The sequence below is a fragment of the Abramis brama genome, assembly GCF_963993115.1.
Source record: "Abramis brama genome assembly, chromosome: 15".
Classification (NCBI taxonomy): Eukaryota; Metazoa; Chordata; class Actinopteri; order Cypriniformes; family Leuciscidae; genus Abramis; species Abramis brama.
The window spans coordinates 33,582,610-33,598,038 of record NC_139977.1 but is presented as its reverse complement, the minus strand read 5'-3'; the positions used below and the strand labels follow the sequence as shown (position 1 = coordinate 33,598,038).

General features: G+C 40.2%; 2 protein-coding genes across 8 annotated transcripts; both read left to right on the top strand.

Moving 5' to 3' along the window:
* The first annotated feature begins 1,007 nt into the window (after positions 1-1,007).
* Positions 1,008-7,790, top strand: LOC311097561 (vitelline membrane outer layer protein 1-like). Of its 4 annotated transcripts, none has more exons than XM_084137354.1 (5): positions 1,008-1,391; positions 2,944-3,068; positions 3,187-3,300; positions 3,556-3,737; positions 7,621-7,790. In XM_084137354.1, the coding sequence occupies exons 1-4, from the start codon at positions 1,188-1,190 to the stop codon at positions 3,734-3,736; spliced, it is 624 nt and encodes a 207-aa protein (XP_083993480.1). In that variant the 5' UTR covers positions 1,008-1,187; the 3' UTR covers position 3,737; positions 7,621-7,790. The 4 variants fall into 4 exon arrangements, 3 of the variants coding, with proteins under 3 accessions (XP_083993480.1, XP_083993479.1, XP_083993478.1); XM_084137353.1 differs by lacking the exon at positions 7,621-7,790 and adding an exon at positions 3,820-7,603 and having other exon boundaries at positions 1,009-1,391; XM_084137352.1 differs by lacking the exon at positions 7,621-7,790 and adding an exon at positions 3,815-7,603 and having other exon boundaries at positions 1,009-1,391.
* LOC311097559 (vitelline membrane outer layer protein 1-like) lies at positions 7,775-15,158 on the top strand. Of its 4 annotated transcripts, XR_014609278.1 has the most exons (6): positions 7,776-8,145; positions 8,364-8,488; positions 8,611-8,727; positions 10,300-10,481; positions 10,561-11,858; positions 11,958-12,127. XR_014609278.1 is itself a non-coding variant. In XM_084137348.1 (5 exons), the coding sequence occupies exons 1-4, from the start codon at positions 7,942-7,944 to the stop codon at positions 10,478-10,480; spliced, it is 627 nt and encodes a 208-aa protein (XP_083993474.1). In that variant the 5' UTR covers positions 7,775-7,941; the 3' UTR covers position 10,481; positions 14,866-15,158. The 4 variants fall into 4 exon arrangements, 3 of the variants coding, with proteins under 3 accessions (XP_083993474.1, XP_083993476.1, XP_083993475.1); XM_084137348.1 differs by lacking the exons at positions 10,561-11,858; positions 11,958-12,127 and adding an exon at positions 14,866-15,158 and having other exon boundaries at positions 7,775-8,145; XM_084137350.1 differs by lacking the exons at positions 7,776-8,145; positions 8,364-8,488; positions 8,611-8,727; positions 10,300-10,481; positions 10,561-11,858 and adding exons at positions 12,953-13,059; positions 13,242-13,355; positions 14,609-14,793; positions 15,079-15,158 and having other exon boundaries at positions 11,865-12,127.
* Positions 15,159-15,429: the final 271 nt, after the last annotated feature.

Sequence of the window (15,429 nt, the reverse complement as noted above, 5' to 3'; positions counted from 1 at the left end):
CAATCCCTGAGAATGAGACACATACTCTACAGGAACACTACATTAAATTAAAGTGTAATATTGTGAATCTTGTTACCCTAAACTTTTTGCCTTTCTAAAGATATAATTGTATCCCAATATATAAATGTGTGTTTATAGCTAAAATGGCACAATGCATATTCAGAAAATGATTTGATGCAAAACAAATTCAAACCTTATTTTAATATTTGAGAAGATTGTAAAGCCACTCCAGCAGCGACTATCACAAACGGTGCCAGAATCAAGAAGCAGTTCTGAATCAGAAATCAAAGATTGTTATTTTCCTAAACACACACAGACGCTTCATGGATCATATTTGCTTAAATGTGTGATTTCTGCTTCCCAGTATCTAAAACCTCATGAAAGATAAAAAGTGTAAATAAACTTTTTAAAAGGGCACATGCTTTTACTGGCAATTCGACCTGATCAGTGTTTGTCTAAAGTGTGTTTACGTGACTTGCACAATCATTTAGTTTCACCGACTGGAACAATATGGATAAACAATGATTTTTATGTGTTTTCATTTCTTCATGCAAATTATCATAAGACTTCAGAAGTCAAGTTGTGTGAAAATACATTTATGACACTTAAATTCTTCTTGAAATAAAGAAAGTCATACAGGTTTGGAACGACATGAGAGTGAGTAAATGATGACAGAATGATAATTTTTAGCTGATCTTTTCCTGCTGCAAGCCTTGATATTTACAACAGGAAATAAAATGACAAAATCAACCAGCATTTGATAGGCATTTTACTGAGTAAAACACTTGCCAAGGACACTCAGTTAAACAAACAGATGTTTCTATTTGTGTGTTTATTTACAGGAATTGATGTGGACTCAGTGTTCCTGGCTGCTGATTGGCTGAATTTAAATGCATATAAATGTAATGTTCTGATTGGCTAAAAAAAAGAATCAGGCATGTTCTACTGACCAACCAAAGAAGGAGGTGGATGAATTTGCTTAATCTTGTGTAAATATGAGCCTTTTTCCTTATTAAACTTGAGAATGTTATGGTACTACACAGTCTCTGTGTCTGCTTGATCATTCTCACATCACAAGGGTTGAGGCGTCTGTTTCCACCTGATCACTGATAGTTGAGGCTGCAGATAGTCTACCTGAAAATTAATCTAACAATCAGTATTTTATCAATCAGGCCAGTGCTGTAGAAATGCATCACTTCTTTTCCATGATGTTTTCACTGCTAGCCATTATTGGTCATGTGAGCGGTCGGTCCGCAGAAGGTCGTTCTCAGCGGAGCGTCGAACGATATTACAGATCTGAGCTGACGGTGTCGAACGGAATGAAGTGGGGGTCATGGGGGTTTAGGAGCATGTGTCCAAGTGGAAGTTACGCCGCAGGGTTTAGTCTGAAGGTAAGTTGGGCATTGACTCTATTTTGCTAATATGAGCGCTTTAAAGGTTCAAAACTGTGGAGTTGCTGTTTGTCATTTAAAGGTGCTCTAAGTGATGTTGGGTGAAGTCACTTCTTGTTGACGTTCAAAGTATTGTCAAACAAAATGGAGGCTAGCTCGACCCTAACTCCTCCTCATCCCGTCCCCCCCCCCCCCCCCCCCCCCCTTCCGTGACAGTCATGAACCATTTAGAAAAAAAAACAAACTGGATTTACCAGCATTTTTTTACAGTGTGTTCAGGGGACAGGCAGCTAGCGGATAGTGAGGAGATGTTTGCTGGATGTGACAAAAAATGTTTTGGCCTAAAAAACGCGTGATCACTTAGAGCACCTTTAAAGGAGTCATATAATGTCATTTTTGTACAAAATAATATGATTCTTTAGGGTCTAAATTAAAAGTTTGTAATATACTTTAATTAAAAATTCTCATTAGTATTGTAAGAAAACACTCATTTTACCTGGTCAAAAACAGCTCTGTTTTCAGCACGCCGTTTCAGTGCATGTGTCTTTAAATGATAATGAGCTTTGCTCACCCCGCCCCTCTGTTCTGTGCAGACACCGTTTGAAATAATAACACAATAACCATTGTTTATTGGTTGTTCATTATATACGTGGGATTATGAATTATATTGAGAACGTTGTACATTGAAAACATGCTGTAATGTACCCTGAGTGTAAACAGCCACATTCATCGTGAAGCGTGCAAGCGATTTGCAAAGATTAATATGTAGATTAATATAAAGGTTAATAAAACGTTACACTCACTTCTTCTTCTGGAGGTGCAGCAGGAACACGAATAGTTGGTACCGATCCTTTTTTCAGGACCAGATTCTTAGCAAAACCAGCTTTATAATTTACTGACCCTCGTTTGTAAAGCAGTCTGGTGTGTGAAATGATTCACGCAAACATGAAAGCATTGACGTTGATCGTGGGGAATATTCCCTTCGAAAACAAAACTCAGCCACTGCGTCTTCAGCGGTTCGGATTTAGGAACATCAAAATGATGCTGTGTTCCTTATTACACCCAAGAACAGAACACCACAATCACTTAGACACCATTCTGCTCATAGTGCTCCAGTAACAACAATGACGTGCAGACTATGGTGATTGACAGCTCGCTCACGAGCGAGGGCGGGTCTGTGTTGAAACGCTGCTGTCAATCAACAATCATGGGAGGGGCGTCCGACCGTGTGACGTCACACGGTTGAACTGCTTGATTTGAGAGAGGGGAAAACATATAAGGAGATTAAAAAAAAAACACTGGATGGATTTTTATCATTTTATGATGGTTGTGTACAGGCACTGCCAACACACATTTCAGTAAAATCAACTTGTAAAAGTGCATGTACCATTATATGACCCCTTTAATTCCAGGTTTCTCCAGGGAACTACACCTGCTTAAGATTTTTACAGTGTCTGTGTAATACTAAACAACATGAAGATAAATGTTACTATGGGCTGGGTTAGAGTTAACTCTTTCAAATGGAAGATTGTCTCAGTGTTGTTGTCTTAAGGTGGAAAGACCAATTGGTCGTGGTGATGATACAGCGCTCAATGGGATTCGTCTTCACTGTGTCGATCGGTTCAAAGAATCATCAGGCTCACATGACTACACCTCAATTGAGTCCGACGTAGGAAAGTAATGGACTCTGATTATTAACAATTTTTGCATTAAGTATTTAAGCTAGATGAGTAAATTGAGGATTTTCTTGAAAATAATAATTGATTTGATCAGGCAACCTCTGTGTTTTCTTCAGATGGGATGTGTGGACAGATATCAAATGGTGTCATTCTGGATACTTGAAATCTTTCCAGCTGAAAGTTGAATCTTCCCAAGGAAAAGGAGATGATACGGCTGCAAACAACATCAGGTGAGTGTGTGCTGCTATAAGTTATAACATCTCTTACCCAGTGTATACCTCTTAAACCATCTCTTACACATCCTGGGTTTATTTTGCTATTTAAGGACTCAGTTTTCCTCTATCAATAGTTTAGTTAATATCACACTCGCAGTCGTACTGCTGTTCGTGATTGTGATTGCTGCAGGGGATCATGTGACTGACATTCAATCCGACAGCACAATAACATATTTTATCATAATATTGTCACATCTGAATTTTTTCCAGGTTCACCTGCAGTGAAGGTGAGGTGCTGGAGGGTGATGGCACAGACTGGGGCAACTGGGGCAAGTGGAGTCCAAACTGTATGGGAAAAGGAATCTGCGGCATCAAGACCCAGGTAGAACCGCCACAGGGAAGAGGAGACGACACCGCTCTCAATGACGTGCGCATGTTCTGCTGTGATTAAGGTGATGTGATCACAATCAAAAACTCAGATCTTACTAATAGTGACTGCAGATCTACTAAATCTGATTTTTCTTTCAAGTGTAGGAGGATTCAAGATTCAAGATTCTTTATTGTCATTTATGCTCACACATAACGAAATTTTGTATGAGACTCTCAGCTTTAAACATTATCAAGAACAGAAAATAACACAAGCAATTATACAAACACAACAATTATATAAACACAAGTCTGAAGAACTTAATACTATCCACACGCTCCACTGCGTCCCCCTGTATGCAAAGAGGAGCGTGCTTCGTCTTCCTGGACCTCCTGAAGTCCACTATGACCTCCTTGGTCTTGCTGGTGTTCAAAATGAGATTATTAGTTGAACACCAGTATATCAGGTGCTGGATCTCCTCTCTGTATTGAGTCTCATCGTTGTCAGATATGTGACCCACCACGGTGGTGTCGTCCGCAAACTTCACGAGCGTGTTTGTGGAGTGAATAGCCAAACAGTCATGAGTAAAAAGGCTGAAAAGGGTCGGGCTGAGCACACAGCCCTGCGGTGTTCCAGTGTTCAGGATCAGGGTGGAAGATGTAGAGTTCCCTATCCTCACCATCTGTGGTCGGTTTGTGAGAAAGTCCCTGATCCAGGAACACAGTGAAGCTGATAGTCCCAGGTTGTGGAGCTTCAGTACCAGCTTGTCCGGGAGAACGGTGTTAAAAGCTGAGCTGAAGTCCACGAATAGCATCCTAACATAACTGTTGGGGTGCTGCAGATGTGTCATGGCTGTATGGAGTGCTAGCGAGACAGCATCCTCCGTAGAGCACAGAGGCTGTCCAGACCAGCAGGGATAGCATCTCTGATGTGATTAAGGAGGATCCTCTCGAAGCACTTAATGAATACCGGGGTCAGGGAACTGGGCGATAGTCGTTGAGGCAGGTGGCGACTGTTTTTTTTTGGCACAGGCACAATGATAGAGGTCTTGAGGCAGACAGGGACCGTAGAAAGCTGCAGGGACAGGTTGAAAATGTCCAGGAAATCTCCTGCCAGCTGGTCAGCACATGATTTCAGGGTCCGACCCGACACCTTATCTGGCCCTGCAGCCTTGTTGATATTGATGTTCTTTAGGGTTGATATTGATGTTCTTTAGGGCAGAACACACTTGGTGCTGCTGCAGGACGAGGGGCTGGTGCTGCTCCTCTGGTTGGGGAAGATGTACAGTCTCTCTGCTGCTCACTGAGTCAAAGCGTGCAAAGAAGCTGTTCAGGGTATCTGGCAGAGTGGGGTCATGGCTGACCTTCCGGTCACTGTGCTTATAGTCCGTAATGGTCCTTATACCTCTCCACATGTTACGTGGGTTGTTGTTATTGAAGTGCTCCTCAATGCGCTGTTTGTATCTGAATTTTGTCAGCTAGATACCTTTTTTCAGTTCTTTTCGGGCCCTACTGTAAGGCAGCCTGTCTCCTGACCTGTAAGCTTCGTCCCGGACTTTGAGCAGGGGCCACACTGTGCCATCCATCCATGGCTTCTGATTGGGAAAAACCGTGATGGTCTTTGTGGGCAGGACAGCGTCAGTGCAGAAATGAACATAGGACAGAACAGCAGAAGTATATTCCTCAAGATTAGCACCCTGTTTGAACACATCCCAGTATGCTCGAAACAGTCTTGTAGTGCTGAGGAGACCTCCTCATTCCAGATCTGCACGGTTCTGGTGGTGGGTTTAGTCCTGCAGATCAGAGGTTTATAAGCCGGGATCAGCTTCACTGTAATGTGGTCTGACATGCCCAGGTGTGGAGCTGCATAAGCTTTGCATACTCCCGGAATGTTACAATAAACCTGATCCAGTGTGTTATTTTCTCTGGTTGGAAAGTCAACGAATCTGTAAAATTTGGAAAGCACTGATTTCAGTTCTGCATGGTTAAAGTCCCCTGCTACAATCACAGCCGCCTCTGGATTAGCGTTCATCTGCGTGCTAATCAGACAGTACAGCTCCTCCAGTGCTGATTTAACATTAGCTCTCGTGGTAAGTAAGCTGCTATGATTATAACAGAGCCGAGTTCTCTAACCAGTTTGAACGGTCTGCACTTCACTGCCAGATATTCCAGATCAGGGGAGCAAAATGTTCCGATAAGATTGGTAGCAGTACACTACAAGTTATTTATGTAAAGCACCAAACCTCCACCTTTGTTCTTGCCTGAAGCTGCAGTCCTGTCGGCCCAGAACAGAGAGCACCCCGCTAGCTCCACCGCAGCGTCGGGTATGTTGTTATCCAGCCAGGTCTCGGTGACGATCGCCACACAGCTGTCCATCCTCCGTGAGGTGAACCTCAAGCGGATCTCGTCCAACTTGTTGGTGAGAGACCTGGCGTTCACAAGGAGAAGGCTGGGCAGCACCGGTCTGTGTGGATTAGCATATAGCCTAGCACGCAGCACGCTCCGCTTACACCGCTTTTGTTTACGGTGTCTTCTACGTCTCCTGGGCCACGAAGGGGGGATGGTGAAAGCCCCCATGATCCGCTGCAGCTCCGGTGGTATAGAATCCAGCTTTGGGGGTGCATAAAGTCCTGATTTTTTTTCCAGCTCCAACATTTCAGCCCTACCGTATTGTATTTTTGCTGCAAGTCCTTGAATAAGCGACGAAAACACATACAAAAACACACAAAGACATGAAAAAAGCCGAGAGCTCCGAGCCGCTGCGTGCGCATGCGCCGCCATTGAAAAATGACAACAAGAACAACATTCTTGACAACAAGAACAGCAAGAAGATCAAATGTATTGTAATTATTGATCATCATACTATGATAAACTAACATGAACCATGTCATACAACAGCTTTCTAATGTAAATCTGTAAAGTCAGCCGGTCATTATCACAAAATAAAGCCTATCCGGATGATCGGGAGATTTACATCCCGCCTATTATTGGAGTTGAAATTATGTTATTCTTTCTTGTATGTTAGTGATTCTTCTGAAGACTCCTGAACTTCTGCTGTCAGTCAAACGGTTGTCAAATATCAGCAATAAAGACTTATATTGCATTCAAAGTAATTGTCTTATTCATTCATGCATTCCCTGAGAATGAGCCACATACTCTACTACAGGAACACCACATTAAATTAAAGTGTAATCTTGTTACCCTAAACTTTTTGCATTTCTAAAGATAGAATTGTATCCCAATATATAAATGTGTGTTTATAGCTAAAATGGCACAATGCATATTCAGAAAATGATTTGATGCCATACAAATTCAAACCTTATTTTAATATTTGAGAAGATTGTAAAGCCACTCCTGCAGCGACTATCACAAATGGTGCCAGAATCAAGAAGCAGTTCTGAATCAGAAATCAAAGATTGTTATTTTCCTAAACACACACAGACGCTTCATGGATCATATTTGCTTAAATGTGTGATTTCTGCTTCCCAGTATCTAAAATCTCATGAAAGATAAAAAGTGTAAATAAACTTTTTAAAAGGGCACATGCTTTTACTGGCAATTCGACCTGATCAGTGTTTGTCTAAAGTGTGTTTACGTGACTTGCACAATCATTTAGTTTCACCGTTTGGAACAATATGGATAAACAATGATTTTTATGTGTTTTCATTTCTTCATGCAAATTATCATAAGACTTCAGAAGTTAAGTTGTGTGAAAATACATTTATGACACTTAAATTCTTCTTGAAATAAATAAAGTCATACAGGTTTGGAACGACATGAGAGTGAGTAAATGATGACAGAATGATCATTTTTAGCTGATCTTTTCCTGCTGCAAGCCTTGATATTTACAACTGGAAATAAAATTACAAAATCAACCAGCATTTGATAGGCATTTTTCTGAGTAAAACACTTGCCAAGGACACTCAGTTAAACAAACAGATGTTTGTATTTTTGTGTGTTTATTTACAGGCATTGATGTGGACTCAGTGTTCCTGGCTGCTGATTGGCTGAATTGAATGCATATAAATGTAATGTTCTGATTGGCTCAAAAAAGAATCAGGCATGTTCTACTGACCAACAGAAGAAGGAGGTGGATGAATTTGCTTAATCTAAATAAACTTGAGAATGTTATGGTACTACACAGTCTCTGTGTCTGCTTGATCATTCTCACATCACAAGGGTTGAGGCGTCTGTTTCCACCTGATCACTGATAGCTGAGGCTGCAGATAGTCTACCTGAAAATTAATCTAACAATCAGTATTTTTTTACAATCAGGCCAGTGCTGTAGCAATGCATCACTTCTTTTCCATGATGTTTTCACTGCTAGCCATTATTGGTCATGTGAGTGGTCAGCCCGCAGAAGGTCGTTCTGAGCGGAGCGTCGACCGACCTTACAGATCTGAGCTGACGGTGTCGAACGGAATGAAGTGGGGGTCATGGGGGTTTAGGAGCATGTGTCCAAGTGGAAGTTACGCCGCAGGGTTTAGTTTGAAGGTAAGTTGGGCATTGACTCTATTTTGCTAATATGAGTGCTTCAAAGGTTCAAAACTGTGGAGTTGCTGTTTGTCATTTAAAGGTGCTCTAAGTGATGTTGGGTGAAGTCACTTCTTGTTGATGTTCAAAGTATTGTCAAACAAAATGGAGGCTAGCTCGACCCTCCCTCCTACTCATCCCGTCCCCTCCCCCTCCTGCCTTGATGTTGTTGTTTTAAGGTGGAAAGACCAATTGGTGGTGGTGATGATACAGCGCTCAATGGGATTCGCCTTTACTGTGTCGATCGGTTCAAAGAATCACCAGGCTCACATGACTACACCACAATTGAGTCTGACGTAGGAAAGTAATGGACTCAGATTATTAACAATTCTTGCATTAAGTGTTTAAGCTGTTTAAGTAAATTGAGGATTTTCTTGAAAATAATAATTTATTTGATCAGGCAACCTCTGTGTGTGTTTTCTTCAGATGGGGTGAGTGGACAGATATCAAATGGTGTCATTTTGGATACTTGAAATCTTTCCAACTGAGAGTTGAATCTCACCAAGGATTTGCATTTGATGATACGGCCGCAAACAACATCAAGTGAGTGTGTGGTGCTATAAGTTATAACATCTTTTATCCAGTGTAAACCTCTTACACCATCTCTTACCCATCCTGGGTTTATTTTGATATTTAAAGGGATACTCCACTTTTTTTTGGAAATAGGCTCATTTTACAACTCCCCCAGAGTTAAACAGTTGAGTTTTACAGTTTTTGAATCCATTCAGCCGATCTCCGGGTCTGGCGGTACCACTTTTAGCATAGATCATTGAATCGGACAAGACCATTAGCATCTCTCTCAAAAAAATGACCAAAGAGTTTCGATATTTTTCCTATTTAAAACTTGACTCTTCTGTAGTTACATTGTGTACTAAGACCAACGGAAAATGTAAAGTTGCGATTTTCTAGGCTGATATGGCTAGGAACTATACTCTCATTCCTGCATAATAATCAAGAAACTTTGCTGCCTACCATGAGTCCAGCAGGTGTAATGATATGATGCAGCGCCTGAAAATAGTCCCCAGCTCAGTAACTTCCAACGTGACCTAAGTTTGTCTAACCTATTAGACCTATTTTCAGGCGCTGCGTCATCATTACGCCTGCTGGACTCATTGTGACAGAGACAGAAGCAGGATGCAGTTGCAAAAAACGCTTTAATAAGAAGGTGATAATCAGTAGCCAGTCAGGCAAACAACACAGAAAGTCACAACACAGATGGTGGGTCAGGCGATCACAAGCTTCGATGGTAAGTGGCGCAGGGACCTCGGTGGACAACTCGTGATGGTGCTCGGTAATCCAGTGGTGTTTCCCTTGTGACTGTGCTCGTAAATCCAGTGCTGAGTGCAGGAATCCAAACGAATGACACGACGAAGAACAGAGGGGAAATCCACGATCCAGACGACCGGATCAGAACGGGAACACACCGGAGAACCACAACGATCTGACAACATGAGACAGCAGTTACTGCACATATAAAGGCACAAACAATTGGTACCAGCTGGCGCTGCTGATCAGCAGTGATCAGTGACCACGCCCACAGACACACACACAATACGCAAGACGAGAGAGAGACAGTGGATTCATGAACCGTGACACTCATGGTACGGCAGCAAAGTTTCTTGATTATTATGCAGGAATGAGAGTATAGTTCCTAGCCATATCAGCCTAGAAAATCGCAACTTTACATTTTCCGTCAGTCTTAGTACACGATGTAACTACAGAAGAGTCAAGTTTTAAATAGGAAAAATATCGAAATTCTTTGGTCATTTTTTTGAGAGAGATGCTAATGGTCTTGTCCGATTCAATGATCTATGCTAAGCTATGCTAAAAGTGGTACTGCCAGACCCGGAGATCGGCTGAATGGGTTTGAAAATGGTAAAACTAAACTGTTTAACTCTGGGGGAGTTGTAAAATGAGCCTATTTCCAAAAAAAGTGGAGTATCCCTTTAAGGACTATTGACAGCTTTCCCCCATCAATAGTTTAGTTAATATCACACTCGCAGTCGTGCTGCTGTTCGTGATTGTGATCGCTGCAGGGGATCATGTGATCACATTCAATCCAACAGCACAATAACATATTTTATCATAATATTGTCACATCTGAATTTTTTCCAGGTTCACCTGCAGTGGAGGTGAGGTGCTGGAGGGTGACGGCACAGACTGGGGCAACTGGGGCAACTGGAGCCCAACCTGTATGGGAAAAGGAATCTGCGGCATCAAGACCCGGATAGAAGCGCCACAGGGAAAAGGAGACGACACCGCTCTCAATAACGTGCGCATGTTCTGCTGTGATTAAGGTGATGTGATCACAATCAAAAACTCAGATCTTACTAATAGTGACTGAAGATTTAGAACTAAATCTGATTTTGCTTTCAGGTGTAAGAGGATGACAACAAGAACAGCAAGAAGATCAAATGTATCGTAATTATTGATCATCATACTATGATAAACTAACATGAACCATGTCATACAACAGCTTTCTAATGTAAATCTGTAAAGTCAGCCGGTCATTATCACAAAATAAAGCCTAACCGTATGATCGGGAGATTTACATCCCGCCTATTATTGGAGTTAAAATTATTTTATTCTTTCTTGTAGGTTAGTGATTCTTCTGAAGACTCCTGAACTTCTGCTGAAACGGTTGTCAAATATCAGCAAGAAAGACTTTCTAAACAGAACCTTGTAGTTTCGCAATGTTTTGCACAACACTTTACATCAGATCGCTCATTACATTAGTGCATGTGGCAGATGGTCTAAAGTGACTTATATTGCATTCAAGGCAAGGCAAGGCAACCTTTTGCCTTTCTAAAGATATAATTGTATCCCAATATATAAATGTGTGTTTATAGCTAAAATGGCACAATGCATATTCAGAAAATGATTTGATGCAAAACAAATTCATACCTTATTTTAATATTTGAGAAGATTGTAAAGCCACTCCAGCAGCGACTATCACAAACAGTGCCAGAATCAAGAAGCAGTTCTGAATCAGAAATCAAAGATTGTTATTTTCCTAAATACACACAGACGCTTCATGGATCATATTTGCTTAAATGTGTGATTTCTGCTTCCCAGTATCTAAAACCTCATGAAAGATAAATAGTGTAAATAAACTTTTTAAAAGGGCACATGCTTTTACTGGCAATTCGACCTGATCAGTGTTTGTCTAAAGTGTGTTTACGTGACTTGCACAATCATTTAGTTTCACCGACTGGAACAATATGGATAAACACTGATTTTTATGTTTTCATTTCTTCATGCAAATTATCATAAGACTTCAGAAGTTAAGTTGTGTGAAAATACATTTATGACACTTAAATTCTGCTTGAAATAAAGAAAGTCGTACAGGTTTGGAACGACATGAGAGTGAGTAAATGATGACAGAATGATCATTTTTAGCTGATCTTTTCCTGCTGCTTTACAAGCCTTGATATTTACAACAGGAAATTTGATAGGCATTTGATAGGCATTTTAAAACACTTGCCAAGGACACTCAGTTAAACAAACAGATGTTTGTATTTTTGTGTGTTTATTTACAGGCATTGATGTGGACTCAGTGTTCCTGGCTGCTGATTGGCTGAATTTAAATACATATAAATGTAATGTTCTGATTGGCTCAAAAAAGAAACAGGCATGTTCTACTGACCAACCAAAGAAGGCTTAGGGTAACCGGGGTAAGTTTTTGGTTTGGAAACCAAACAGAATTAATTTAATCATTATTTGGCAAAGCAATGCAATGCATCCCTTCATTTCCATGGTGTTTTCACTGCTAGCCATTATTGGGCTACATGTGAGCGTTCAGTCCGCTGGAAAACCTTCTGAGGAGAGCATCGAAAGAACTTTCGTATCGTTGCTGACTGTGTCCAATGGATTGAAGTGGGGTTCGTGGGGTCAAAGGGAATTTTGTCCAGCTGGAACATACGCCACGGGGTTTAGTCTGATGGTAAGTTGACCATTGACTCATGAAAGTGATTTTGATTTTCTAACTCAGTATTTATGTCTTGTTTTCCAGTACAAATATCTAAACATTTTTAAATCAAGATACATTTACTGGAGATGAAGCAAAATTACTTGAAGTGAGTTTGAGCTTTAAACAAGAAAAAGTATCTGGATTAGAAAACATCAACTTATTCAAGATTTATCATGATTCAATCAATTCCTGAAGTGTAGGAATCCTGAAGTCCTGTCAACTTTTTTCCTTCACATGTCAGAGGTTTTATGTAGACTTTAACCCTCTGAGCCTCTTCATTTTGGGGTCAAACTTGGCTCCTTCGCTGTCAAAAGTGACGAAAATTTAAAATGTAATTTTTTCCCCCCAGGAAAATCAATGTAATTTATTTTTGCTCAATAATATTTTTTGATTATTATTTACATTTTTAAGGAGATTTTATGATACTGTGCAACATTTATAAACATTTTATGAGCTATTGTTTCCACTAAAGTTAATGTATTTTCTTTCCCATTATTTTTTCAATAAATGCAATATTTCAGATTAAAATAGAGTGAAGGCCTTTGAAATTTATTTTTTGAAGTGAGAATGTTATAATCTGGAGGTGTTAAAAAATATGTATCTGCAAATAGCTCCTTATTTAAATATATTGAGAGGCTTTTGGATTCCCTATAATTTATATTTTATAAACAAATACTGTGATTGGCCTGGAGGTTTTGTGTGTATGTGTGTGTTTGTGTTAGTTAATCTCCCCCTGCCATGAACATTATCAAATAGAGGATTGTCTTAATGTTGTTGCTGTTTTTTCTTGTTTTTTAGGTGGAAAAACCTGTTTTTTGGGATAACACAGCACTCAACGGGATTCGTCTTTACTGTGTCAGTCGGACCAAAGACTTATCAGACTTCGTTCAGTCTGACGTAGGAAGGTAATGGGCTCGGACTCTATGCAATGAAGTAAAACTAGTAACAGCATGTTTACTTTGGGTTTATAAAGAATTCTTACATTAAAGAGCAGTTTCTTCATAAGCTAGATATATGAACTGTGGATTTAATCTTCATTGTCTTCAATAAACCTTCAAAAAAGCCATAAATTGTGTTTTTTCTTTAGCTGGGGTGAGTGGACTGATATCAAATGGTGTCCTTCGGGAGTCTTGACAGCTTTCCAGCTGAGAGTCCAATCTAACCAAGAAATTAAAGATGACACGGCCGCAAACAACATCAGGTGAGTGTGTAACAGAACAATCATTGTGAATTTGCCATTCAGGGTCTCAGTTTTCCCTCATCAAGCATATGAATGATATTCAGAGCAACAACACGACTATTAAGTGTTATATCTCTTTTACACAAGTTCTATAAACAGTAAATCAATACTTCCGCTAGTTCATATATTTATTCTGTGGCAGAAAAAAAAAAAAAAAAACTTACAAAAAAAGTCAAACTTCATGTTTAAAGCGCCCCTATTATGCTATTTTAAATGTTCGAAATGTTGTTCTAGAGTCTCGGTTTAAGTGCATCCAAGGTCAAAAACGTGTATTGCCAATTTAGCGAGTTTGTCACAGGAATGAGCGACTTTTCATACCCCTAAAGCGACTTATTTTTAGCGATAAATCTAGCGACTTTTTGGATTGCTGGTTTACATGTAGTCAGTCACTATATCACACTCTTTCCGCTGTCTGACAGAAAATATGTAAATGAGAATAGCTTTATTGGACATTCAGCTATATTATATTAAAATTACAATATGTGAGCACGGATTAGGAAAGAAAACAGATGTAAACTGCAGACAGTTGGCGCAACATTTAGTGACTTTTTGAGTAGGCTTTAGCTTCTTTCCATTGAAAATAGGTTGATCAAAAAACACTTTAATTTCCTCATAATCTCCACTGCAGCATCAGCTCTTTTCTTTTCTCACAGTGTCTGAAACGCTTCGTTCGTAGATTCAGTCTCTCTAAACCCCTCCTCTCTGAGAGCCGCTCTGCTCTGATTGGTCAGACGGCCCAGTGTGCTGTGATTGGTTAGAACCCAAAAGCTCATTATCATATCTGACTCTCAGCTCTAAACACAGAGTGATACGAACAGTAACGATGGCGTGGGTTTTACCGTATCAGTCTCAAAGTGGATTTGCTTTGTCAGCAGAAAACAGCGTCTTCTCCACACGAACAACACGAACCAAACTCTTCCAGTCTCAGATACACTACAGTATTTGAGGGCGGGGCAAAGAGACGCTGTTCAGCCAATCAAGACCAGAGACTGGCATTATGCAAATTCGTAACAAACCTACATATGTTCAGCAGGAAGTGAGATTTGAATTTCAGGCAGTTCAGAATCGCTTCTTTCTTTTGGGAGACAAAAACTCCATTTATCTGCACTTTGAGACTTTTACATTCACAAACAGCTCTATTACACATTGCATGAAAGGTCATATCCGAAAAAGCATATGGGCACTTTAACATAATACTGTCACATTTATTTCAGATTCAACTGCAGTGGAGGTTCTATCCTTCAAGGTGACGGCACAGACTGGGGCGATTGGGGAAACTGGAGTCCAAAATGTAAAGGAACAGGAATCTGTGGCATCGGGACCCGGATAGAAGAGCCACAGGGAATCAAAGGAGACGACACCGCTCTCAATGACGTGCGCATGTTCTGCTGTGATTAAGGTGATGTGATCGCAATCAAAAACTCAGATCTTATAGTGACTGCAGATCTACTAAATCGGATTGTTCTTTCAGGTGTAGGAGGATGACAACAAGAACAGCAAGAAGATCAAATGTATTGTAATTATTGATCATCATACTGTGATAAACTAACATGAACCATGTCATACAACAGCTTTGTAAGGGATAATGCACAGTCATTATCACAAAATAAAGCCTAACCGGATGATCGGGAGATTTACATCCCGCCTATTATTGGAGTTGAAATTATTTTATTCATTCTTGTAGGTTAGTGATTCTTCTGAAGACTCCTGAACTTCTGCTGAAACGGTTGTCAAATATCAGCATTAAAGACTTTCTAAACAGAACCTTGTAGTTTCACATTGTTTTGCACAACACTTTACATCAGATCGTTCACTACATTAGTGCATGTGGCAGATGTTTACATCTAAAGTGACTTATATTGCATTCAAAGTAATTGTCTTATCCATTCATGCAATCCCTGGGAATGACCAACAAACTCTACAGCAGTGGTCACCAACCCGTCGATCACTGTCTTTATCACTGTCCCGGTAGCTCCTGAAAATAACAGAAAAATATGCAAAAAACACATTATCAAGGCTCGAAATTGCAACCATT

What these genes read in the sequence shown, in the direction of transcription:
- LOC311097559 (XM_084137348.1), top strand. Translation starts at nt 7,942, where the DNA reads ATGCATCACTTCTTTTCCATGATGTTTTCACTGCTAGCCATTATTGGT. An exon ending in CCGCAGGGTTTAGTTTGAAG is followed by an intron (nt 8,146 to 8,363) that starts GTAAGTTGGGCA and finishes TGTTGTTTTAAG; the next exon opens with GTGGAAAGACCAATTGGTGG. An exon ending in ACGGCCGCAAACAACATCAA is followed by an intron (nt 8,728 to 10,299) that starts GTGAGTGTGTGG and finishes AATTTTTTCCAG; the next exon opens with GTTCACCTGCAGTGGAGGTG.
- LOC311097561 (XM_084137354.1), top strand. Translation starts at nt 1,188, where the DNA reads ATGCATCACTTCTTTTCCATGATGTTTTCACTGCTAGCCATTATTGGT. An exon ending in CCGCAGGGTTTAGTCTGAAG is followed by an intron (nt 1,392 to 2,943) that starts GTAAGTTGGGCA and finishes TGTTGTCTTAAG; the next exon opens with GTGGAAAGACCAATTGGTCG. An exon ending in ACGGCTGCAAACAACATCAG is followed by an intron (nt 3,301 to 3,555) that starts GTGAGTGTGTGC and finishes AATTTTTTCCAG; the next exon opens with GTTCACCTGCAGTGAAGGTG.